Source organism: Scatophagus argus, chromosome 14 (genome assembly GCF_020382885.2).
Source record: "Scatophagus argus isolate fScaArg1 chromosome 14, fScaArg1.pri, whole genome shotgun sequence".
In the NCBI taxonomy this organism is placed as follows: domain Eukaryota; kingdom Metazoa; phylum Chordata; class Actinopteri; family Scatophagidae; genus Scatophagus; species Scatophagus argus.
In genome coordinates this window covers 12,321,799-12,346,324 of record NC_058506.1, presented here as the reverse complement: position 1 = coordinate 12,346,324, position 24,526 = coordinate 12,321,799, and the positions used below count along the sequence as shown (strand labels likewise).

At 41.0% G+C, this 24,526-nt stretch overlaps 2 protein-coding genes across 13 annotated transcripts in view; both read left to right on the top strand.

Annotated features, from left to right (window-relative positions):
• The window catches only part of LOC124070511 (rho guanine nucleotide exchange factor TIAM1-like), a 66,012-nt gene extending 51,147 nt beyond the window's left edge, over nucleotides 1–14,865 (top strand). For 3 of the 6 annotated variants that reach the window (XM_046410470.1, XM_046410469.1, XM_046410471.1), the window contains 12 exons: nucleotides 6,796–7,020; nucleotides 7,307–7,375; nucleotides 7,509–7,634; nucleotides 7,964–8,072; nucleotides 8,163–8,342; nucleotides 8,502–8,620; nucleotides 8,735–8,843; nucleotides 10,111–10,169; nucleotides 10,539–10,635; nucleotides 11,656–11,743; nucleotides 11,881–12,053; nucleotides 12,208–14,865. In XM_046410470.1, the coding sequence (XP_046266426.1) occupies nucleotides 6,796–7,020; nucleotides 7,307–7,375; nucleotides 7,509–7,634; nucleotides 7,964–8,072; nucleotides 8,163–8,342; nucleotides 8,502–8,620; nucleotides 8,735–8,843; nucleotides 10,111–10,169; nucleotides 10,539–10,635; nucleotides 11,656–11,743; nucleotides 11,881–12,053; nucleotides 12,208–12,869 (2,016 nt within the window). In that variant the 3' untranslated portion in view covers nucleotides 12,870–14,865. Of the gene's footprint in view, nucleotides 1–2,493; nucleotides 2,949–3,020; nucleotides 3,464–3,818; nucleotides 4,033–6,795; nucleotides 7,021–7,306; nucleotides 7,376–7,508; nucleotides 7,635–7,963; nucleotides 8,073–8,162; nucleotides 8,343–8,501; nucleotides 8,621–8,734; nucleotides 8,844–10,110; nucleotides 10,170–10,538; nucleotides 10,636–11,655; nucleotides 11,744–11,880; nucleotides 12,054–12,207 lie in introns of those variants that run through there. The other 3 variants (XM_046410473.1, XM_046410472.1, XM_046410474.1) reach the window with 3 other exon arrangements.
• Nucleotides 14,866–16,303: 1,438 nt separating this feature from the next.
• grik1a (glutamate receptor, ionotropic, kainate 1a) overlaps nucleotides 16,304–24,526 on the top strand; it is a 30,635-nt gene continuing 22,412 nt past the window's right edge. For 3 of the 7 annotated variants that reach the window (XM_046409915.1, XM_046409914.1, XM_046409913.1), the window contains exons 1-3: nucleotides 16,304–16,746; nucleotides 23,038–23,205; nucleotides 23,418–23,675. In XM_046409915.1, coding sequence (XP_046265871.1) covers nucleotides 16,659–16,746; nucleotides 23,038–23,205; nucleotides 23,418–23,675 — 514 coding nt within the window. In that variant the 5' untranslated portion in view covers nucleotides 16,304–16,658. The remainder of the gene's footprint in view (nucleotides 16,747–23,037; nucleotides 23,206–23,417; nucleotides 23,676–24,526) is intronic. The other 4 variants (XR_006845161.1, XM_046409910.1, XM_046409911.1 and 1 more) reach the window with 2 other exon arrangements.

The following is a 24,526-nucleotide window of genomic DNA, read 5'->3' as shown; positions in this document are numbered from 1 at the left end:
CATGAACAGATGTGTGTGTGTGCTCTGGAGCACAGAGATGGAGACAGACGGGTGAGGGAAAGAGCGAGTGAATGGCATCATTTTCTAATTAAGATTACGTCTGGTCTGATCAGAGTAAGCGCAGTGATTGCTGGGACGTGCCTTGTGCCAGCCGGTCTCCCTTGGATAAGGTTGTCACTTCCATTACCATGGCAATCTCTGATAACCAGTAACCATCAGAAACATTTTTTTTTACTTATTTTTTTTGTACCTCTCTTTTGATAGCCCAGATACGAACAAAAGATGAGGAAAGGGGCAGGGACGGGACTGTGTTCTCTCTTGGATCTGTGTCAGTGAGCTTCAGTCTCGAGGCAGAACTAATTGATGAGGTCAGAGCCGGCTCCGGTCTAGACTCAGTCCTGTTGGAAGGTGGTGGTTCTGTGACTCCAATGTGCCATTATTAGTTGAAAGCAAATTATGAGAAGATGAAAGAAATACCGACAGCCAGGCTTGCCAGGATGGCAAGATAGGAACAAGAGGCCCGCAATAAAGTCTCACATGATTGTGCTGAAAATATCCTCCAGCGACTGTAAATTTGTTAAACTTAACAAAACTGAACCTCTGTCTCTGATTAACTTTCAAAAGATTTTGTTTCTAGGTGGAAGAATAAATCTAAATCTACTCTAAAACAGAAACAGTAGATAACAAAAAATGCAGCACGTAATCTTAATATATAAAACCATTTGAACTGTGTGCTGTATAATAGTTTAATAGTTTACACAATGTCGCCAGTGCCGGAGTTGTTGTATGTTTTATAGGGTGAAGGAAACTCATTGTTGCATCACATTGCCATTAAATGAGGACACTTTTAATATATGCAATGTCTCTCAGCACAAAATGAATACCATACGTGTTTATCAACCAGTAGGTTAGATGATGGATTTCCTTCTGCAGTCTTTCTAAGCCTCTCTTTTTCATCCTCCTTTTCTCTAAGTCAGTCCTGTTTCGTTCACAACAGTTCAGTATGTGTTTTTTCCCTCTGTTTGTCCTTTCTGATGATAATGTCTCCTTATCTGCTGTCATCTTTGTTTTGAAAGCTCTTTCTGTCCTTCCAGTTTCCTTCTGACTTCCTGTTCTTCTTTACCCTCCTCCCCCTCCTCCTCCCCCTGCTGTTCATTACCATAAACAACATGAGGCTGCCGTTGGCTCTCAAACAGCTCGGCTCCCTGAGCTCTCCAGCCGGCTGTGAGCCCTGACCTCAGCCTGAAGCACTTGGACGTGTCTTCCGTCAACAAAGACAATCCAAACTTACCACAGTATCCCTGGAAACTTCCATGTCATTTCCCTAAAATTCCTTAAAAATTTGGCTTGCCCTTTTTATGTTCATGTGTTGATCACGCTTCCACTCTCTTTCTCAACAAAAGCGTCTGAAGTGGTGAGGATTGCTTCTTACCTCATTTCACCCAGTGCCTGCGGTCACATGGTGGCAAGATGGAGGAAAAGGAGGCAAAGTGGGACAATTTTAATTATCCCCACATTCTAATTACTTCATTCTCTGCAGTGTTTCACATCATTTAGTAGAGATAAATGAGTGTCTGGCTAGCCGGAGGAAACAGGAAGGTTCATTATTTTAGACAAAGCACAGAGCCACCTCTTCAATATGATAAACCAGCTAGAGAATAAAACTGTGATTGCTTGCGATTACAACGATAATGGAGATGACAGTGATTGCTGGTGTTCTCCAAGGTGTAGTCATCCTCACTGACAAGTGCTGGTTATAATTGACAGACCTCTATCAGTTTGGCTTAGGGGCATTTAAAATGAAAATGCATTATTCAGTGTGTCGGGGGGGCAGTTTTCATCATTTTTTGTTTTGATTGACTCCTGATGGTATAATTCCAGTTAAATAGCTCCTTGCATGCAGTTGGTTTATTTAACATAGCTACTAAGAATCCTGAACTTCAGTGCTGTAAACCTTAAAATACTATTTTGCTCTCTAATCAGGCTTTGTGGCTTTGTCCCAGTTGTGGCTGTCATTTCACAGTCTTCCACTGGAGGGAGCACTGGGCTGATTCATGAGGCCTGAAAAACAACAACAACAACAACAACAATGTTAAACACTGACCATGCTGCCAAATGCAGTTCTGGTTCAAATTTTACTGAAGTATTATCACCAATATTGATTGTAAGATGTCAGTGTTCAGACATTTATAGATTTCTTTCTTGTAATATATAATAATGTAGCCTACATTTTTTTTATTCATACCATGTAGTCACTACTACTTTTTTTAAAAAAGAAAAAAATAGAAAGGAGAACCCTGATCTCGACATGCTCTTCACTCTCATAACTTGCCAGTCACAGGAAGAAGTTTACAAGTCTAAATGTTCATGCACAGATTTGTGAAGACTCATGTCATAAAATAATCATCCTTTCATTTCAGATTAAATGATTAAAGTCTCTCTCTCTGTCATGGCTTATATCCCATGATTCCTTGCAGGGATTTATGGATTTTTTCAGATGAAACTGAACTTTAAGACTCTCCTCCCTCCCTTCCTCCTCTCTGTGTTCCCTGACACTGACAAGTGCATGCCTGTCCTTTCTGACTAACAATGTCAAAGGAGGGATAAGCTATGGAGCACATACAATCGAAACAGCTATCTGTCTATTTATTTATACGTGTGTGTAGTTCTACATGTCAGAATTCAGTGCTTCCTGTGTGTATGAATCTATGTGTTGTGTTTTTGTTTTGCCAAGTGTAAGGATGTGTGTATTGTGTGCTTAATCAGGTTATCACTGTGCACGGTTTCAGTTAAACAGGTTTGTGCTTGCCTCCATGCTCCTCCTTCCAGCTGTACTTGTGTCTCCCTGTTCTGAAGGGCGGGTCTGCCATGTAGTGCATTTTATAGAAATGGTTAAAGAGTCGTCTCTGGGTTTAAGAAATGCGTGTACTGGATTGACTTGAGAAAAGGTATTGCCCCCTGGGCCTTTTTTTTTATTTCCTTGCTGCCTGTTTGCTTATGTATTCTTTCTTAAGCTATTGCCAAAACGCTGTGCCTGCCATATGCATGCTCATTTGCTGATTTGTCATGCATCAAAACCATACTTGCATTTGTGAAAAGTAGCCCGCTTGAAGTTTTGACAGCACCACGTTCCAAATGTCTGTATCAACTAAGGTTTTGATGACAAACTGATGTGATCAATGCTGATAAACCAGTATTCATGCGTGGCAGGGAAATAAAACCCTTAACTTTCTCCTTATTTGTATCGTGTTTGTCAGGAATGACAGGTGTTGCGGCGGGTGTGGTATTGCTTAATTGGACTGACAGGGAGGACACCATAAAGTGAATTTCAGGTTTTAGATCAGTGCGCGACTTGATTCACCAGTCGGACCTGCATCGAATCTCACACACAGAATGTACTTGAAGCTGCTTTGACTACCAGAAGGCGATGTGCTGTGCATTAGGGCATTTCTTATTTTGTTGGGTATGTTTTTTTTTGTTTGTTTCAAACTGGTATCTAGGTGTGTTCATTTTGATCACATAATCTTTCTGAGACTGGTTGTATTGTGCTGTTAGCACAGTCAGATGAAGCTTGGGACATTTCTGTGATTTGTTTTGAGACATGGCAGTGAGCTTAAGTCCATAATATTTCCTTATTTGTTTAACATGGCCGCTGTCTTTCTCAAGTGTGGTGACATCAGTCTCTTTGGGCTGCGATCAAAGAGAGGGAGAGAGGGAGAGAAGCCAGATGCCTGTTGTCTTTTCCTTTTCGAGTGTTTGTCTCTCACCACCCACTGCTTCCTCACCTCCCATTCTCTCCTCCCTTTCTCCTCCCCTCTTTTCTTCCTCTCTCATGAGATGTGATGTTTGATCTTGATATTTAATGTTGCGGTCTACGTTGCTTGCTGCTGCTCTCAAACACCTGGACAGGAGTGAGATAGGCAACAAGGACAGAGACGGAGAGAGAAGAGAGAGTGGAGAGCGGGAGATGACAGAGGAGCATGCAGAGGCAGTCGAGGGGATTTCAAACTGATTAGATAGACGCTGGATAAGGTGACATGAGAGCATGAGAGTGCTGTTGTTTATTGCAATCTATTCTATTCAAGCTGTGTAATGACCTATTTGTTGAGCTGCGACTGCAATGATTTCACCAGCTGTAGTGTGTTAGCAGGGCAGTGTGAGTGCTGAACACCAGGCATTTACTTTTCCACTTTTGATTAGTTTTACTGGACATGTTCAAGAGCCGCGTGTCCTGCACAGTGTACCGTACCAGTCGCACAATTTGGAGAAAGATGAAAACGAATCCCTCTGGAGTGTCACAGAGTAACGGCATCAACCTGCACCGGAAAAGCAGGACAGGAATGGGACATCCGACTTCTCGTTGAACTCTGTTTGACCTGCCAGCATGTCAGCCTTTAGGAGGAGCAGAAACTCCAAACGCTCAACCGAATCCATCTATGATATGTTACAGCTGGTGAGCTGTTTGTCTGTGTGTGTGTGTGTGTGTGTGTGTGTGTGTGATTGCTCGTATTGTGGATGTGATCCTGCAGAGATGTGTGATTATGTGATGGTACTTGCAGAACTAAGGTTAGAGCATCACATTAATGGAAGATTTGGAGGATCATTGTGACAATTTTCAATCTGATAATCTTGAATTTAAATGACTTTAAATCAAAGTGTAATTACTGATATGTATCACCATTTTCTGTATTATGTTTATGTTTTATTATGTCATACATACATGCATTCATCAGTAAGTCACCGATTGAAAAGTTGCATATAGTCACACTTCCCTTCCCTTCTTAATTGGTGGTGGTAAAGCATTACGTAGCCATCCTCCACTCCATCCCTCCATCTCCATCTCCCGCTGTCATCCGTCTCTGTCGCTGCTCCATCTGTCGCTTGGCTGTCACTGCTGAGGGCAAGACCTCGCTTACCAGTGCAAGACAGACATGCTTTGTGTGTGAGGATCGGTGTTTCAGTCTGCTCGGTGGTCCCTGCATCTGACATGACTGAACTTTTGGAAATGTTGCTCTCAATGCACCGTGAATGACTTGGACATTAGCTTGGATTTAACCAGCGATGACTGATAGAGCTCATTTTGACTCAAAGGGAGGAACATCAGCAGGTGTGTCAGATGGCGGGTGTGGGTGTGCGCGTCCAGCAGCACTGCGGAACTGGTTTGAATACCACAATGGAAAATTATGTTTGTCATTGCTGCAGCCCAACAGGAGACAAACCGTGGAATCAGCAAAGACAAGCCATGTCCCTGGCTGAGCAGCCGTCTGTAAATCAGTCAACAGAGACACATGAGCATGCGCAGTGTGCTGTTACAGATTGATAAACACTTTCAGTGACCCCCCGTGCAGACGAGGGATGCTTGTGTGACCTACCTTTGGACAAAGCACTTCTCTGAATAACACTGATGAATGTAGGATTGAAATAGGAGCATTAATCTCATCAAACCAAACGATGGCTGAAAATCAGTTCGTCCCTGCTTTGCGTTATCTGCAGATACCACACCTGATCGGCTGCACACAACAGATCCACTGTGGTGACTCACTGCAGCTAGTTGTGTTACTTTTTGGTGGATTCACTGCATTGTTTGTTTGAGTCACACGAAAATAAGTGCCTACTAATTGTCCTCCCTTCTCAAATCCAAGCTTTTAAGTTTTTTTTTAAGCCTTTTATAAAAGACACTTTAATTAGGGTTGTGATTGTAATGAGTTTTGTTAAGGCTGGAGGTAGACATGTAATATTGGTCTCGGACAGGAGCTCCATTAAATGAGATGTAGAATATGAATCCCTTGCAATTAGTGTTCAGTGTGTGTGGGCTGAGCTCTTTCATTTCCCCACATTTCAAGGAGACGCTTTTTTTTTTTCTCTAACTGTCTTTTAAATCTACTAGTTCTGGCTGAGCACAAACAACACTCTTTCTCCTTCCATCTCTCTACAGACCTCACAGTGCTGTGTCTTTCAAACGCCCTCACTGACCCCTGTGGAGATAAGGAATGATCTTTGTAGAATGCAGAGATCATTTTTGATCATAGGAAGGATTTATTGGGTTGCATTTGCAGACACTGGAAAGGTGAACAGTAGGAAGTATTGCTGTATTACTCATGCTACATTTCAGAGTTGCCTTAACACATCCATTCTCCCACTTCACATGATGCTCCTGTGTCGCTTTCTATTGATTTTTCTGTCTCCGGTGCCTACGCATTGTTGCCTTCACCTTCACAGTGAAAGAAACACTCAGAAGTGGACGGAACCTCTCGATCTCAACTGTTTCTGCCCTTGTGAGGGTTCCAGACTTTCTTTTCTTTCTTTTGCACATCACAAATGAAGATGATTGGAGCTTTGCGTAGGTTGTTGTCCCTCACTTTGTAAAGTTCTTCAAGATGCTCCTGATTACTGAATAAGGAATCTATGGCTGTTTTTGATCAAACAGTTGCAGCAATATCAACTAATATCATAATGGGAGAGAAGCGCAGAGAGGAAGAGATCCCTTTTCTAAACCTTAGGCCTGCTACCAGTTTTACCTGCCAGGTCTGCTCATGTTTGGTGCTTTTGATAACATGGATGTAAGTTGATGTTGTTATGGCAGGTTTTGCATATTTTCCACTTCCAGCATTAACCTATATATGAATATTTGTATATGTGACATCTTTTGCTTTGTGTTTTTCTCCACTACACTGTCCTTTTCTTCTTGAAGCGGTCATGCTTTTTTAACATGTCAAACACGCAGACATAAAACAAACACTTCAAAAATGCTTGGCATGTGACCCGTTTTTTCGTTGCTTGTCTCCTTCTGTGCAGAGCACGGAGCAAGTCACTGCCTTCTGTCGCAGCCTCCATGACATGAATCCCTTGGAGTGCCCTATGTCATCCACCTCATCGTCTTCTTCGTCATCCCTCTCCCCAAGCCCTGTGTCAGCTTTGCCGCCCACAGCAGGCAGTGCCACCCAGAGACAGCTCTCCCACGCAGACAAACTCCGCAAGGTCATCAATGAACTGGTGGAGACAGAGAAGACTTACGTCAAAGTCAGTACAAGCTCTGCTGGAGTGTTTTTTGATTTGTTCAAGAGGATCTTAATTCACATATTGAGACTGTCATCCTTATCTGTATCATTCTCATGGACACACAATCTCATAATCATGAGACTGACTTAATGGTGTCATATTCATTATAAAGCTGTTATGTTCATACTTGTGAGAGCTGACTTTTTTACCCCCCTGTTATTCAGAATCCTCATGAATGACTTCATATTAAGTAATCCTAACATCATCAAATGCCCATGCATGCCCTCATTCCTCCTGTCTTTTTCAGGACCTGAGCTGCCTAATAGAGTGCTACCTGACACCTTTGCAGAAAGAAAGCTTCCTTACGCAGGATGAGGTACCTGATCTACGTGATCCAAGATTAAAATATATATATATATATATATGAATTACTGTAGATGTACATATTCACCTTGACAGTGCTCTTAAAGTTGCTGCAATGTCAGATTAATGCTCCGTGTGTGTTGTAGCTGGATGTTTTGTTCGGTAACCTCGGGGAGATGGTGGAGTTCCAGGTGGAGTTTCTCCGGACGCTGGAAGATGGAATAAGACTTGTGCCAGATCTGGACAGACTGGAAAGGGTGGAGCAGTTTAAGGTGAGAGAAGATCTCTGGGATAATCTCAAAATAATTTTGTCTGACTTTGGGATTACTTGGATAATTCATGACATATAACTTATGCTGTTATTGCAGTTGTGCAAACATGTGATTGCCCTGCTTCCCTCTGACAAGCCTCAGCAGTACAAATGATTCATTTTAGCATTACAGTCTGGTTCACTCTAACTTGGAAAAGATCAAACACAGTTGAGGCATTTGCTTATTTGCCTAACCCTAAAAAAAATTCTAATTTATAGTGGTGCAGCCTTGATTAAATGAAGAAAAATATTTTGACTGTGAAAACAAAACATGCTCTTTTGTGCCCACAGAAAGTGCTGTTCTCCTTGGGTGGTTCATTCCTGTATTATGCTGATCGCTTTAAGATCTACAGCGCATTTTGCGCCAGCCACACCAAGGTCCCAAAGGTCCTGGCTAAAGGTAAAAACATGCATGCATTCTTGGTTTTTGTTTCTGTGTTTGCTTGCCTTAGTGCAAAATGAGTGAATGCTCATGTTTCCGCTCTACCAGCAAAGACAGACCCAGATTTCAAGGCTTTTCTGGCTGAGAGAAACCCCAGACAGCAACATTCATCCACTCTGGAGTCTTACCTGATCAAACCCATCCAGAGGGTGCTGAAGTATCCGCTGCTGCTAAAGGAGCTCTACTCTCTCACCGACCCGGACAGTGAGGAACACTACCACCTGGACGGTAAGCCAATAAATAGTAATACAAACACCAGATAGTATAATGTGCTCCAGAGCCTTGGAAGAAATGAATAATGAGATAATGAGGATAGATGAAATGAGAGAGCAAAAAGGACCCTCGTAATTGTGATGATTTAGATGGTGTATGTTTTGTCCCACTCAGTTGCAATGAAGGCCATGAACAAAGTTGCGAGTCACATCAATGAGATGCAAAAGCTTCATGAGGAGTATGGAGCCGTTTTTGATCAGCTCATCAATGAACAGACTGCTGATAAAAAAGAGGTAAACATGATGGTGCACATCTTTTTCAAAATTATCCACCATGAATCCAACGGCTTATCCTGTGACTTCACTTTGTGTTTTCCAATCTCCTTTGTTCTTTTCTATGTATTTCAGGTGGCTGACCTCTCGATGGGGGATCTTTTGCTACACTGTACAGTGGTGTGGATCAACCCTCCAGCCTCTTTGGTCAAAAGCAAAAAGGACCCTGATTTGGCTGCTTTTGGTAAGCATTAATGTGGATTTTGCGTTACGTGGTGGAATTGATGTTACCTTACCGTGAGCTGGCTTTGTGTGTGTGCATTTCTTTCTTCTTTCGTTTCCCCAAGTTTCAGCTGCCTACACAATAGAGGAGTAGAAACCATTTACATAATTAGAATGAGACTAGTGTTAAGTCTAGTGAGAATTCTTCATGCATTTATAGGGCTGCAGTTATTCACATGTGTAAATCTGAGATTTTTCTTTAGGTTCACTTACCCATATCCTGTGCAAACAAGTTCAACAACCTTGATGTAAATCCCAGGTTATCAAAATGACATACCATGTCATCATATTATCATAAAGAATTTATTGCTTTGCTGTTTAGTTGCAGTGCAGCTGATAAACTGTGTGCTTAGTACACTTTTTTTAAGTTCTGGTGGTCTTAATTTTCAAGTCAAACTCTTCCCTATGAATGTGTACAAAACACATGAGCATTTTTTCATCCCTCTGCACAGGATTTGGCAAAACATTACATAACTTTGAAAATCCTGCCAGGATTTCAGATGGACAGATGATCTGTAAAGTGCTCATCCACTATGCTTTAAATACTAAAATATTTTTTTCTGTTTTATTATATAGATGAATAATCAAACATTTTATTCTGGAAATATTTTTTATACAGTTGATACGCATATGTCTTTTCTCAGCATCGAAAGAGCAAGACATTGCATAAACACGTGGCACTTTACTGTAGCCCACATATTACAGTCATGCAAGGTGTGGGGTGCTGTCTCAGATGGTGAAGAAACAGACGTGGTAAAAGGAAAACCCAGTCAGAGAATATAACATGAGATCTTTGCTTTTTTTCTTTACTTCTCACATGAAGAGTAGCGTGTTAGAGTTGCATTAATGGGACCACACAACCAGAAGTGCCCCCAGTGTTCAGAACTTACTCATTTCAGACACTTTTGGCAATAAATATTACATTTACATGGTATGGTATATATCCCCTGGTGAGGCGATAGCGAGTGGAAGCGAGTGCTTTTTGCATGCAATGCTGTGACTTTGGTTGATTTTCATCTTTTGTGCTGCTTGCATCCACGTGCCAGCAGTGTGAGGCTGTTTTTTCTCAGAATTTGTAACTAAAATCATCTATTGACATGCTGCATCAAGCTGTCACTGGGGTAAATTGGCCAATGAAATGTCTTTTTGATGTATGTGGTGAAGGAATGCAGACCCTCCTAATGGTCTCTTTCATTTCTCCTCTTCATCTCTCTCTTGCCCTCAATTAGTGTTCAAAACAGCGGTTGTATTTGTTTACAAAGACTGCTCCAAGCACAGGAAAAAAATTGTAAGTACTGTCTTTCTCATTTTCTATTGATTAATCCAGTCAGAGACATACTGGGTTAGAGGGATGTGTTGTGTGGATTGGGGCTCTGGGCTTCCTCTGAAGGGCTTTTTTAAAATTGCTTTTTTAAGTTTTGGCTGGCACATTGAGACTACAGAGAAATTAAGGTTAATGTCCTTCATCAGGGGACAATAATAGACTGAACTGAATGAAGGTAGTTATTGGAAATTGAATAAACTGAGACATTATATGCACACACTATTGTTGTGTCTGTTAACCACCCTACAGTCATGCGCTCTTGCGCTCTCTGCTGTCATGTTTATGTATTGCAGCGGTTTTGCATCACATGTCCAACCCGACTTTCTTTTTCAGGGTGCGTCTCACCGTGCGTCTGTGAGCGAAGACAGAGATCCTTTCCGTTTCCGTCACATGATCGCAACGGACTCTCTGCAAGTCCGAGCCCCTGCAAGTAGGTCTATTTAAATACAGTGACATCCAGCAGCTGTTATCAGTCTTCCGTCACCATTTTATCCAGTTATCATCAGCACTTTGAAGAGTTTGGCTTGAGTTTAATGTGGGTGCCAACTCATGTTTTCACAAATTCAGCCATAAAAAGCTAAGCCATGATTGGAATAAATGACCTGTACAATCAAATTCCATCAGAGAAATGTTTTCGTTCTCTGGTCTAAAAATATGTAATGGACACTAATTTAAATGTATAGGCAAAGCTCTTTGAGAAACCATGTGGAGACTTTATTTGTCTTGTCAGGGAGGCACAGTCGTCAAAAAATCATCAGTCAGCCAGATAATGAAAGTCTGTTCAGTGGAGAAACTTAAGAAGGGATTTTTGATGTTTGCCTGTGATACAAACTGAGCCTAATGCAAACATAAATGTATTATGCATTAATCTGTGTGAATATGTGTGTTGAATCTATGCCAAAAGAAAGACGTGTAATTAACCAAAGTAATACAACTTCACAAGAGAGATTTTGGACTGCATAATTAGTCTTTTGGCAGTGAATGAACTCGATTTCCTCTCCTTTCCCTGGTAGATTTGCTCACACCTTAAAAGTGCACATGGGCTCTTAATCATATTGTTATTTAGAAATAAATGTATTTTGCATTTTTATATTGAGGGCAAAGTAAAGCTCATTTGCTCCAAATCTCAGATGCTGTTTTTGATGTGTTCAGTGTTTTCTAGCTTCAAAGCCCCTGGAGTCCACTCAGTGTTGCAGCCTTTCTCTTTTTCACAGACAGTAAAAGCTAACCTTTATAAAGAAAACAAATGAATACCTATTAGAAAGTCTGCATGCAACCCTCCTCACATCCTGTCTCAGTCCTAGATGAACCTTAAATCACCCTCTGGCAATTCAGTATTATCGTTTAGCTGCCTAATGGTCTGTTGTTAAAGGGGAAGAAATTGATGGCAGAGATTAACTGAATGCTTTTTCAAACGTAGATCACATCTCTCTTCTCCCCCTCCTCTTAGACTCTGAGGGTACGGCAGTGTGTGAGATAGTTCACACAAAGTCTGAATCTGAAGGGAGACCAGAGAGAACCTTCCAGTTGTGCTGCAGGTATCATTCTTTTATTATTATTTTTTTTTTCCAGAAACTGTACATGTGTATTTACATCATGGGAACTGAGGGTATGCAATATTGAACAGACTCTTGTATATTATTGCTTAATTCTTATGTTTTTCTTCAATCTGCAGTTCTCCAGACAGTAAGAAGGACTTCCTGAAAGCAGTCCACTCCATCCTCAGGGAGAAGCAGCGCCGGCAGTTTCTTAAGACGGAGTCTCTGCCACCCAACCAGCAGTATGTGCCATTTGGGGGCAAACGCTTGTGTGCCCTTAAAGGGGCACGCCCCGTAATGAACAGAGCAGGTAACAAAGCTTAAGTATAGATGCTAGTTCACGGGAATTTTAATACAGCATTAGTAGCAAAGGACCTACATGCTTGCTTTGTCAGTAATAATGTTTGCACATGAGATTAACAGGATAAAATATGTTGTTCTTTATCTTTCTTTTGTCTGTTTAGCATCGGCTCCATCACGAACGTTAGCCCGCAGGAAGCTGGTGAGGAACCGCTTCACTATCGATACCGACCTGGTTTTCCATGGCAACAACAACAACAGCAACGATTCAGACCCTTCCCAGCAGTCATCTTATCCGCTGCTGTCCCAGCATACTCTTCTTCAGTCCCCAAAACCTCAAGGAGAGGATACGGATCGTTGGGTGGAGGAGCAGTTCGACCTGGGCTGCTATGAAGATAAGGGTGAGGGCATCAACATGGGGCAGGTGAAGGAGACGGACATTCTGAGCGACGACGATGAGTACTGCAAATCTGTTCGAACCTCGTCAGCGGAACCGGCCGACCTGGACGAGAGGATGGACGGACTCGACCTCCAAGGCGGTGAGACGAGGAGCCACAACCTGAACGGACAAGTAGAGACTGGAAATGAAATCGTCCAGAGTCCAATGCAGGAGGATGAAGTTGATCGAATAAAGCATGGTGATGATTTGGACTCGGTAGACCCGTTCACCTCCTGTGGGGCGTCTCTGTCCCACCATGCAACCCCAACCATAAAGCTTGCTCCCTTGAAGCAGTGTGCTGTGGAGGGAGCCACAAACAAGGACCATGATGCCATCTGGGTGCGGCGGGATGACTTTGCCAACGGGTGCAACAGTGATGTCTTCTAATTAGGAGTAATAGACGAAGAGACGAAGAAGGTGCAAGAAAATGGGGAAGAGATTGGATACAAGATTTAAGTATGTAGAATTTGGAGGAGAAAATGTGTAAAGAAGGTATTAAACCTCAGCCAGTCCTCCTTGTATCATTACTCAACCCACTTCTTCCCACGTCACCTGCATGTCCCTTGTTCTGACAATCCTGAAGTACTGGAACGCTGAGTGGGTGAGAACTTAAATGTTGAGACCAAGAGATTCTCATCCGAAACTGCTTAAAAGTGGAACAGAAAGAATACAGGACATATTCCCCAGGCATTACACAAACTTTTGGAAAAAGAAGCAATGAACAAGGCATCACTGCATGTACACGCAAGTACACAAGTGTGTGTATGTATACTGCAAGTGCTTATAGTACACAGAAGCACAGACACGAGAGACTGTAGGCAGCTACTGTACCATGCACACATCGTGAAGCGACGTCATCACTGAACTGTGAACTTGTGGCCAAAAAATGTTTATTTTTCAACACAGGAATGTGGGTGTTATATTTTTTTGACTCAGAAACTGTGTTTGTATTTTAACACTCAAGGGCTGTGTGTTACTGAACTTCTCTTCAGGGGCTTTTGGCTAAACGACTGCTGTGTAAAAGATGGTGAGATTTAACTAGCTTTATTGTGCTTTTTATTGTTTTAACTTAATATCAGCTGCACATTGGTGTATAGTCAGGAGTACAATAGAGTGCCGTTGACCTCTTGTATGAAAAAGTTTGGAAGCTCACTTTTGTCTCCTACCGTATTATTTGTAAAAGATAGTTTGGACAACAGATAGTATACCTATTCTTTATTTAACTATTGCCTTTTACTGTCATCTTTTTAAAATGTTTACACCCCATTCAGCTGCCCAGTGTTACAGACCATCTTTTGTGTGTTAGGTGCCAGAAACAGGCTCACGAGAGAGCCAAACACTTGTGCCCTTCACATGAACTTTCAGTCTTCACTTTTTGCTGCTCAAAATAAAATGACATTGTTATTTTGTTAACTGACAGATCTCAGCAAGGCCATAAATATTCCTGGACCCGTTCTCTTCCCACACAGGTTCTCCTCATGCTCCATGTCCTTGATAAATAACATAATAATTCATACAACAATCCTGTTTTACTTGAAATTTCTTTGTTTTGAAAGGAGGTATTCAACAGAGCCATGTTAGTGACTGTACTGTAACTCCAAGAAGAAGAAGAAGAGCAACCATGCAGTTAACCGTCATGCTATGAGCAGTTCAGACATCTTCTGCTTTCTGCGGATCCTTTGACTTTTTGCCAAGTGACGCAGCGTCGCAACCACACACACACACGCTTGCCATCCGTGACATTTGACATCAGTCCCTACTGCATTTCCGCTTCACCCCTCCTGCATTTCTTCTTCTTTCCACAGGGCTGTGCTGTTTCACTGTATGTCATCACAACAACACGCTGATTGCTGAGATCAACACAGTCATGCGCACCTTAAATGGATGTATTGAACATGCACTTAATATCCAACTGTGTGAGAGCGGGGAAATCGGCAAGCTACTCTGATTCAGAGTGTGAGGAGAGTGGAGGGAAATAATACACTTTGGATGTTCTTATTATTGTCTTTTTATGATGCTGGTTTTAACTTACTGGGTGTGGCGCCCAGTGAGGACTTTCAGACTGTGAGGTACAATCCCTGGCCTTGGAGGCAAATCCTGTGAGATTCCCTTTGACTCCTTCCTTTGTACTTTGAAAACTGTGTTCGTACACGAAACTGTGGAGTATTATCATTTTTATGTTAAAATAAATTTTCTAAATTTAGCTTCGTGTGGACGTGCTCTCCGTTTTACACGTCACTCTGAAATCCTGCCCCCCTCTGCATCGCAACAGACAATGGTGGGGAAATTACATTCACTTTATCAAATAACAAAAAACGATTGAAGCCACGTGACTTTACAGTTTGAATTAAATAAGATGAAATAAAAGGTCAAGCAATTCTGATTGATAGCTGAACGCATATTTTTAAAGCAAATGAGTTAAATCTTTAAATGAAAGTGGAGGCTTCATTCAGTTCAAGACACCACATTTAAATTTCAAAGCAAATTAGACATAAATTAAAATAGGACAGAATATCTTTCAAATTCAATTTGTCAGAATGCAACAGTACTGATTATAGAGAATTCACTTCCAGTGTCCATAAAGTTAGTAATACCAACTGTTTATATACTGTATCTTCTAGAATTCATTATGAAGTAGTCCTCACTCTGCAGCTCTGGCAGACATTTACATGTATGGTGCTAAACAGACCGTTTCTGCTCTGTATGCATATCAGGCGAGTTTGCTGTTGCCCGAGGACTCCTTCTGGAGAGGCTGGATGGTCATTTTCTGAGTTAATTAAGTCTGTCTATAGGCTGTTTGTCAGAGGTCCAGGTTGAGTTGGCAGAGTTTTTCTCTTTTTTTTTCAGATCACTTGGCTCCCAGCTTTGAGGAACTTCACAAACACTGTGATAAACAAAATGTCATTTCTGATGCGACGCGGATTTTGCTTGAGGAGCTCAAGAATGTGAGATGGCTGACACCGGAAATCTTTGCCTCTTTCAAATGTCACAGTATCAAAGAGCAGTCCGGAGTTAACGATTTACCGAAGGTTTTAACTTCAGCTGTGAATAAGACGCCGTCTAACCCGGCAAATCACCATGTTTTATTGTAGTCCAGTGACAAATTTGGGAATACAAATGAATAGTCAAGTTTCAAATTTTTAGTGAGGATTGAACGCATCAGGTGATTGTTCACAGTTTTTAAGATAATTTCTATGTCCTGCAGCCCTTACCCTTGCAAGCGTCCTGGGACTGGCTGGGAAGGCAGTGATCTAGTCAGATAAAGACCTTTCTTGTCTGCGGTGAGAGATAATCTGGCATCTGCTCTGTAACCTGAAGATTATTCTCCTCTCATCAGGACCGGTGGAGAGAACCGCTGCCAATCCATCTGCTCCTTAATCCAACTCGAATAGAGCCAAACTAACCAGAGATAACCAGAATTAGACCACGGGCACCTTCAGTGTAAGAGCTCATCTATTTAGTGTGAAAGAGGGAGGCCATTATTTCGATTTATTTCCAGAAATTGTCGTAATAGTATAAGTTTCCAAACAGATTTCCAAATAGATTACCACCATTCCTACCAAAGGCGAAAATCTCCGTTCTAATTGGAGTAGTGTAAAATAAAGTCGAAATTGTGTGTCCATTATTTGAGCCAGTGTGCCATATGAACATATCCCGGTCACAAACATCCCATCTCATCTTTGGACAACAGAATAGCGCACAAAAGACTGGATTTAATGCCATGAAATGCGTATTTTCGCAACACCTCAACGATCGGAAGTTAAATGGCTTTTATTTTGAAAAGTCATACAGGAAATCAAGTATATTTCAGCTCTCTTGACACTTATCCGTGCGCTCTCATTCCCTTCAGATCCTGTCGCCAGGCGCACTGAGTGAGTTAAAGTGGACCTCTTTACTGACCGCTGAATGTTTCTTTTTTTCCCTTTTTGCTGCTAATGTTTGTTTAGAAGATGTGACTTGGATTGATTTTGCACAGGATTAATATCCACGTGACAAGTTTTCATCATTTACTTCTTTTATTTGGTGCGACGGAGTGATGCAGAGTGGAAAGGATCGAATTGGGGATGAAACTTGGGTTGCGCGCTGGCATGGCACGTCAGGTGTTTCAGCGCTTGGATAGACGCTGTTTCTTCCTGTCATGGTGTCAGTATCCGCGGTGAGTCCGCCTGGAGCACTATGGAGAGGATGGAAAGAAAGAGAATTTTCTTCTGTCTTCTCTTGGCGGCGCAGCTCTGTTTGAGCTCCACACAAGTCCTCAGAATCGGTAAGCGCAACAGCTGTTTACGCACGGTGCTGGCGTTTTCCTGCGTGTCTGAGCTGGCTGGAAAGAGTCCGGACCAACAGTACATGAACATGAGCTCGTCTAGTTTCTGTCAGAGACAAGAGATCGTTTGTGCGTATCATCAGTTAAAAAAGAAAATCACAAAATCCCATTCAAAGTCTGTCTGTTATACAGTTTTTGTGATCTTTTAAGTTTCTCTCTCTCTCTCTTTGTCCCTCATCTCATTTGGAATCAGTTCGCTGATGTTTCGTAGCCCACGTTTGTATTGAAAGTTATCTTGAAATTACTTTTGTGCTCTGATGGAGGTCACTTCAATCACTCCTACGCTGTTAGTTCAGGAGGTAGACCAAATGTTGTCACCTGTCAGCCTCAACTGAGAGCACAAATGCAAATGCAGAAAGCAAAGATCGTTTTAATGTTCAGAATTTTAAGTCACATAGAATTCAAATGTGTGCAGCATCCAGATTAAATGTTTCCCCTGAGCTGACTCAAAATAACCTTGTGAACTTTCACCACTTTGACATCACAGGGTTTGTTGGAAGATCGGTCTTCAGGAGTATCTTTCAAAGTACCTTTTGAATCATTTAAATTTCAACTGGATTTCAGGTGGGACTAGATGTACTTATTGCTACACACACACTCACGAAACTGAAAATAATGAATTATTGATTCTAGAGGTTCCCCACATCAGAGACTCCTTTTGGGGCAGTTTCATTTAAAATATGTCCCCAGGCAGCTGATCTTCACTAACACTGAATCGTATCCATCACTGAGATGGATGCAGCATTTGCCAGTGAGGGCGATGTAATCATTCTCGGTCCTGCTGTCATAGGCTGTGGAGTTGATAAGTGAGAGAACTTCACCTGGATTTGATTAGACAGGAGGTGTCCACACTGTGGGCTGCGTTCATTATCCGACCATCTTACTTTCAGGCTTTGAATCAGACCACAGTCAAACTATAATAAATGGATGTAATTGATCGAATGAGTTTAGAATTGGGGTCATTGCCTCATGTTCTTTACATAGACAACTATAGGCTCAAAGACGTTCACATAAGCTGGTCCTGGAGTGGATAACACTGAAATAAATTTCAAAATGCATCTGTTTTCTTCTTGTACTCTACAAATAATGGCTTTGAATTTTGATTTGCACTATACAGTAATGTATCTGATAATGGCGATGCAGTAGCTTACAGTAGCCTATATTAATATGCATCAATTACATTAAAAAGGTTCAGATTTATTATAAATAAAGTCAGCTGGGATAGGCTCCAGCTCCCCCACAACCCTGACAGATAAGCAGTATAGAAAATGGATGGATGGATGCTCATGATCCTTTAAAGAATTTGGGGTTCCAGGTTGTGAACCTGGAATTGCTTGCATTTTTTATCTAGAAGCACCACAGGGACAAACTGTTTCTGATAAACTGTAGATCTCCTACTTACATATTTTAAGACATTTCAATCGAGTATTTAGTAATAATTTGTTTCTTCTAAATCTGTAAATGCATTACCTTCAAAAGGTTAACTGCTGGACATAAGATGCACCCAAGTTCACTGAAAAGTCATCTGTGCACTGGATACTTTAAGCTCCAGCGTTACGCTTGTGTAAGTTGCATGTTAGACCATGCATGTACGTCCTGCTGACATGTACACTTATTAAATTCAGAGCACAGCTAAACTTCCCTCCCTCTTCAGCAGATAAATGTGAAACCTATCTTGTACTGCAAACTCTACAAACTCTGCACATACATCCTTCTGCAGAGCCAAAGTCAAACATTTAAGTGAAGTAACAGTAGATAAAATGCACCTTTGAGTTGAGGGAGACTTGCCTGAAGACAGTGAAGGCTACAGTGAATTACAGAAGATGTACACCAACCAATCCCAAAACATAGGGATATATATACACATATATACGTATGTATATATACATACAATAATAAGAATCACTCAAAACGTATGAGTGTGACATTGTGATGCATTTTTTTTTTTAGATTTAAGATAAAATCCCACATCCTTTTGTAAACTGGTATTTTTTTTTTGCCAACCAGAATATGAAAGCTCTATTATAGGCTGTATTTTTTTATGTGCGCTGGCCGGTGTGTTAGACATTTTTAACATGGACAGCATCTGTCCATTTTATCTGACGGAGCACACAGTTGCACATACAGGGGGTTTCTGATCTGGAGTTTAGCGATGGGTCATACATTAATATTCAAAAGCATTCAAGACCAATGAGATCAGGTTTGACGGTTTAGGTCAGACGAAGGTTCACTCCTGAAATTCATGCAATATTGCCATACATAGACACCATCAGCTGTCTGTGAACAGTGAAAGACTGGCTCCAGTTGTCGCTTTCTGTGAAAGGAGTTGCTTAGGTTAATTTGGAGATATAACTCACATTTATTAAAAAAAGAGGCCACCTGCTTTAATTTTATTGATTAGTTTCTTTCTCTCCAACAAATGGCCATTAGGAAAACGAATGGATCTCTGCTCAGCCAAATTGCCATAGTTTTTGAAAGTTGGCCTCCCTTCTGTTGAAGATATATGTATGGATAAACTGTGGAATTGGCTGCCTCAGTAGTGGGATTATTTATCATGCTGGCAGAAACCCAGGACTTTTGGTTGTCAGATGAGAGAGGGAGCTGAAGTTTGTCAAGGAACTGCATGGTGTGCACTCATTTGTGTGTATCGATCCTGCGGTCTCATGAGGCTTTTCTTGTGAAGTGCAGATTAATTTCAAAACAGCATCACTCCTACGTGTCCTTTTCTCTGCCTGATAGAGTTGCACCTGTGGCATTTGAGTCCTAGTTGCAAATTACAGCTCTTAATTACCTTTCTGGCTGTAATTTTAGTGGTATAATGCAAAAAAGGGTCATGTTCCGAAATAGTAAGCTGCTTGTGTAAGTCAGTCAAAATGCTATAATTGAGGCTTATCGTATTATAATTTTTGCTTGTTGTGCTGGTTGTCATATAAAATGATTACATCTTTCTCACTTCTTCAAGTGCTTTTTGTTGCCTTTGCAGCCGTTTCTGTCTGTTTTTCTTCTTTTTCTCCTCTGATGTCATTGATTGCACTTTTGCCTTGTTTGTCCATTTGTGCGGCTCCCTTGATTTGTTGTCAGCAGCAAAAATTTTCCTGTGTTTTTCAATCAGGGTGCAGTGAAATGTCTGTCATTCAGCTTGACACCTGAGACCCCCCCCCACACCTTTTTTTCCACCCTCCCAGATGCATTCCCTCCTGCCTGTGGCTACATCACCTCTCCACAGTGCACAGCAACCCCTCTTTTCAGAGAGACACAGATGGCAGCAGTAGTTTCTGTCGCTGTCAGCAAAAGGGAGAACTATCTTACTTGTCCAGCTCAGTGATCTTTCAGAGACATTACAAAGATACACATTTCCACTATCTTAGGTTCTGAGAGGCAGTGTTATGTGTAACTGCACTCTACTGAAATGTACTACTAAATAAAAAATGACTTTACTACAGCATGTTTTTTTGGCGATCACGATCTTGAGGTCAAAAAGAGTCCAATATGATGAGGAGAAAGATTATTTTCATACATTTTCCCCCTAAAACTTCACATCTTCTTCACTGAAAATCAGTGGAATACGCTGGTACAATAATTAGGAATATAAACCCCTGTATGCCAATGTACCCTAATGGCACTCAATAATTAAATTTTAATCACTAATCTATAAATCTAGTATTTCCTAGCCCTTTATGATGAAAAAGCAATGTGCAACAACACTACACAGCATTCCATATTTTTCATATGCATGTACATTTCTATGCTAATAGAAGGTTAGCACTTGTACTCACTGCAAGTCAAAAATCATTTGTTTGAAAAAGGACAAATACGATAAAACGCTGTCAAATAACACTAAACTTATGCAAACAGTAATCACAGCTGCGGCAAATGGAAAAGCTTGGATTTTATGTTTATTCTCAATTTGGCCATAATGAGCTGCCCTGTGTTTTAAGCAGCCTTGCTGCAGCTTGAGTGCGCTTATGCTTTATGCAGATGAAATCTACCTGCAAACCCCCGTCGCATGTTAAAAGGCCTTTACGCAGTCCCGTGGGTCGTCTGAAACTTTCAGCGCTCATTTATGCTGTCTTGTAGCCAGATGGATGCGTCTTCCTGAGGCAAATTATTCCTCATTATTTTGGAGCTGAATGAATGCTTTTAGAGCTCCGAGGTACATTAATTCATTTGCAATGAAAAAACACCTTGTTTAAAAAAAAAATGCAATTTTTATTACTGCAGCAGTCACAGTAGAGAGTAGAGTTCAAGATGGGATGTCACACGACTAATGTACATGTAAAACACAATTATTTGTAATTAGATAGTGAAGTGATGGATGAATGGTGTGAAACTCTCCACATGAGCCCAAACAGACATCTCCCTGGTGGGTTCCTGAAGAGATTGATCAGGTCTGTGTGACAGGTTGGCACAAAGCTCAGATTCTTTTTTTTTTTTATATATAAATCTCTCATCCATCCGTTGTACTGTAATGCATATCTACATTTTTATGGCACAAATTTTCCTCCAATTACAACTATGTACCTGGAAATCACAGTAATTGCAGAAGAGATGACATTTGTATGATAACGGTGTAATGGTTCTTGATTATAATTAGTGATTGGGTGCCGTTGCATTTACAGAGATTTATTTGTGACCAAGATATCTACGAAGGGCCTGTGTTTTTTCATGTACTTGAATGTGGGTGATTGGTATGTATGAGTTCTGCTCATCTTGATAAATGTAGCTTTTCAGTCTATAATACAGCAGTTGTTACCAAATGTATACAAAGTCTTGACATGTTTCGTCCACCTGCCGCCCATTTCTTAGTGTCTTCTTACATGTGGGCATGAGTTAACCAGGTCAGATTAGTTGTCCACCTGTTGTGGAGGTCCAATAATGCAGGATGCCTCAAACAACTCCCCGGGACCTTTATCACTACTGGTTGTGAAAATGAGAAACTGGACTTCAAAGGACCAGTTACAATAATGCAAACTCTGAGGCACCTCCAGGTGACACTCCAGAACTGAACAAACAGTACGACAAATGAACCAAAGTGTTTGTTATTAGATTCAGTCTGAGCAAACAGTTGCAGGATCAGCAAGGGAATGACAACTTGCTGCTTTTTTTATGCAAGGAAAACAACCCTGAGGAATGTAACTATAACACTGACAATTATTTGCTCAATGAGGATTTTTTATTTTTTTATCTGTTAAGTCCATGCCTTGACTGATGTGACTTGACTCGTCTTTCCAAAGCCCATTTTGAAACTCCATGAGAAGCTCTTAAAGCCTTTTTATTTCCTGCCCTTTCACACTGTGGGAGCAATTATGCTACTTCCATTTCATCTTGAACTCAGAGGAGTTCACACTTCACATCGTCTGCACCCCAATGACAGGATGTTGATGAGGAGTTTCCGGGCAATTTCAGAAATCTGTCTGAACAGCATTGTTTCTTCAAGTCCTGCTGACAGCTGGCCCATGCATTGAGTTGTGTGTGGCCTTGGGTCCTAGACTGTAAAAGCAAGAACAGTGGAAGATCAGCTACGTTTGAATCAGTATGACTGTCTCATCATTTTATAGAAAGAAAATATTTAGAAAAAGACTTTATGCCCCAGAGGAAAATTCTGATTGTACATCTCTGAACACTTAACAATCTTCTTCATTTGCATGTTTCTGTGGGAATTCCTAATTAATTCTGTGTTTATAGAATACAGAGGCTGGAGGCATTTAAATTACAAATATTATCTTTTACTGTGGGCGTAATGTATTTATGGCTGTGTTTATGACTGGGAGATTCAATTTGCATAAAGAAATTCTGAATTGACCCTCATTAAATCAGGCTGCAGAGAGCAATCAATGTAATTTTAGACTGCCCAGACTGATTGTGCTGCTTTGTACAGCAAATGTTTATGAATGTTGTTGATGTCGTCTGCATTACTGGAGACTTTTTGTGTATCCTTTACATGCCCGACTTCTGTTAATGGGAAAGTTTAGGCTACTGTAATGTGTTCTACTTGATGTCTTTTATATAATATGGTACCACTTTCTAATACAACGACCTGTTACAAAGGATTGTAAGTATGTTTTATTTAATAGTTAATAACACTTTGAACTTTGAAAGGCTTTGATTCAGTTATCCGAAGGAATCATTTCTCAACCATCACAGGAGCACAGACTCCATCAAATTTAGATGTGTAATCACAGAGGCTGCTGCAGTTACAGCGTTTGTGTCTCTGTCCTTTTGTATGTACAGGTGGTATTTTTGAGACGCGGGAGAGTGAGCTAGTGAGCATGGACGAGCTGGCCTTCAAGTTTGCTGTAAATAACATAAACCGCAACAAGACCCTGATGCCCAACACAACACTTACATATGACATTCAGAGAATCAACCTGTTTGATGGATTTGAGGCTTCAAGAAGAGGTAGGAAATGTTTGTAATATGTAGTAGATGTAAGTAATGACAACATAAATTAACCTTATTCCATAACTGTATATCTGTTTTTTTTTTTTAAATCTTGTTTCCTTAGAAAGTGAACCTGATTTGCAATAGACTTCTGTTGTAACAATCTTAAGCCTGCCTGTTTAAGTGACACAATACCGTATTCATCAACAGTTTTGTGTTGTTCTTCTTAGTGTGTGACCAGCTGGCTCTAGGCGTGGTTGCCGTGTTCGGTCCTTCTCACAGCTCCTCGGTCAGTGCTGTTCAGTCCATCTGCAACGCCCTGGAAGTCCCTCACATACAGACCCGCTGGAAACACCCATCAGTGGACAACAAAGACACCTTCTTCATCAACCTGTATCCTGAGTACACCGCCATCGCCAGGGCTATCCTGGACGTGGTGACTTTCTTCAAATGGAGGAAGCTAACGGTGGTCTACGAGGACAGCACAGGTAGGGCCAGTTGTTTCTTTGTTTTTTTTTCAAATCAGTCAAATTGCCATGCTATAATTTTCAAAACTGATAAAACTAAACTAATGCCTTAATAAGGACATAATGTGAGGTAAACCAATTTCATTTAGTCAGCCCTTCATGTGGGAATAGAAGTTCATTTGTAGAAGCAAAGTGAAATCAAACTGAAATCAGACCAGGAGCCCACAATATCAACTTTATCAGCATGTTGCCATAAAAATCCCAGAAAGTATCTTCTCGATGGGGATTTTAAGTTTTTCTTAATATCTGCAATAATAACTGAATGAATATTTCATTTTGCCTATAATTAGAGAGGGACAATCTGCAATAATAACTGACTGAATATTTCATTTTGCCTATAATTAGGGATGGGCAATCTAGCCAAAAATGATATCACTATCTGTTTAATCACAATTACAATCCATGATTTAAACTGTGATCTATGGTAAAGTATTTAAGCAAAAGTAAGAGGACACTGAGTATCACAAACTCAGCGATTTGCCTAAAAAATAGCCAATGGTCCCCTTCAAGATTTTGATCTAAAACTGTCATATTGCTCATTGTACTTATGATTTCACTTCCCACTTATAAGTCATCAGCCATAACATTGCGTGACATTTAAAGTCAGGAACTGAGAGGGAGAAGAGGTCAAAACTGCAGCCTTGTTTCTTCTTGAGTTTACAATATATTCATATGTCATGGATATAATGACTTACAAAATGCAATTCCACTGTTTACCACAGTCTCCTTCTTCATGTTAGCCAGTGAACCCAATCTGTGACAGGGCACGCGTGCCTCAATCAGCTGCCAGTATTCCTGCCCTGTGACTCTGA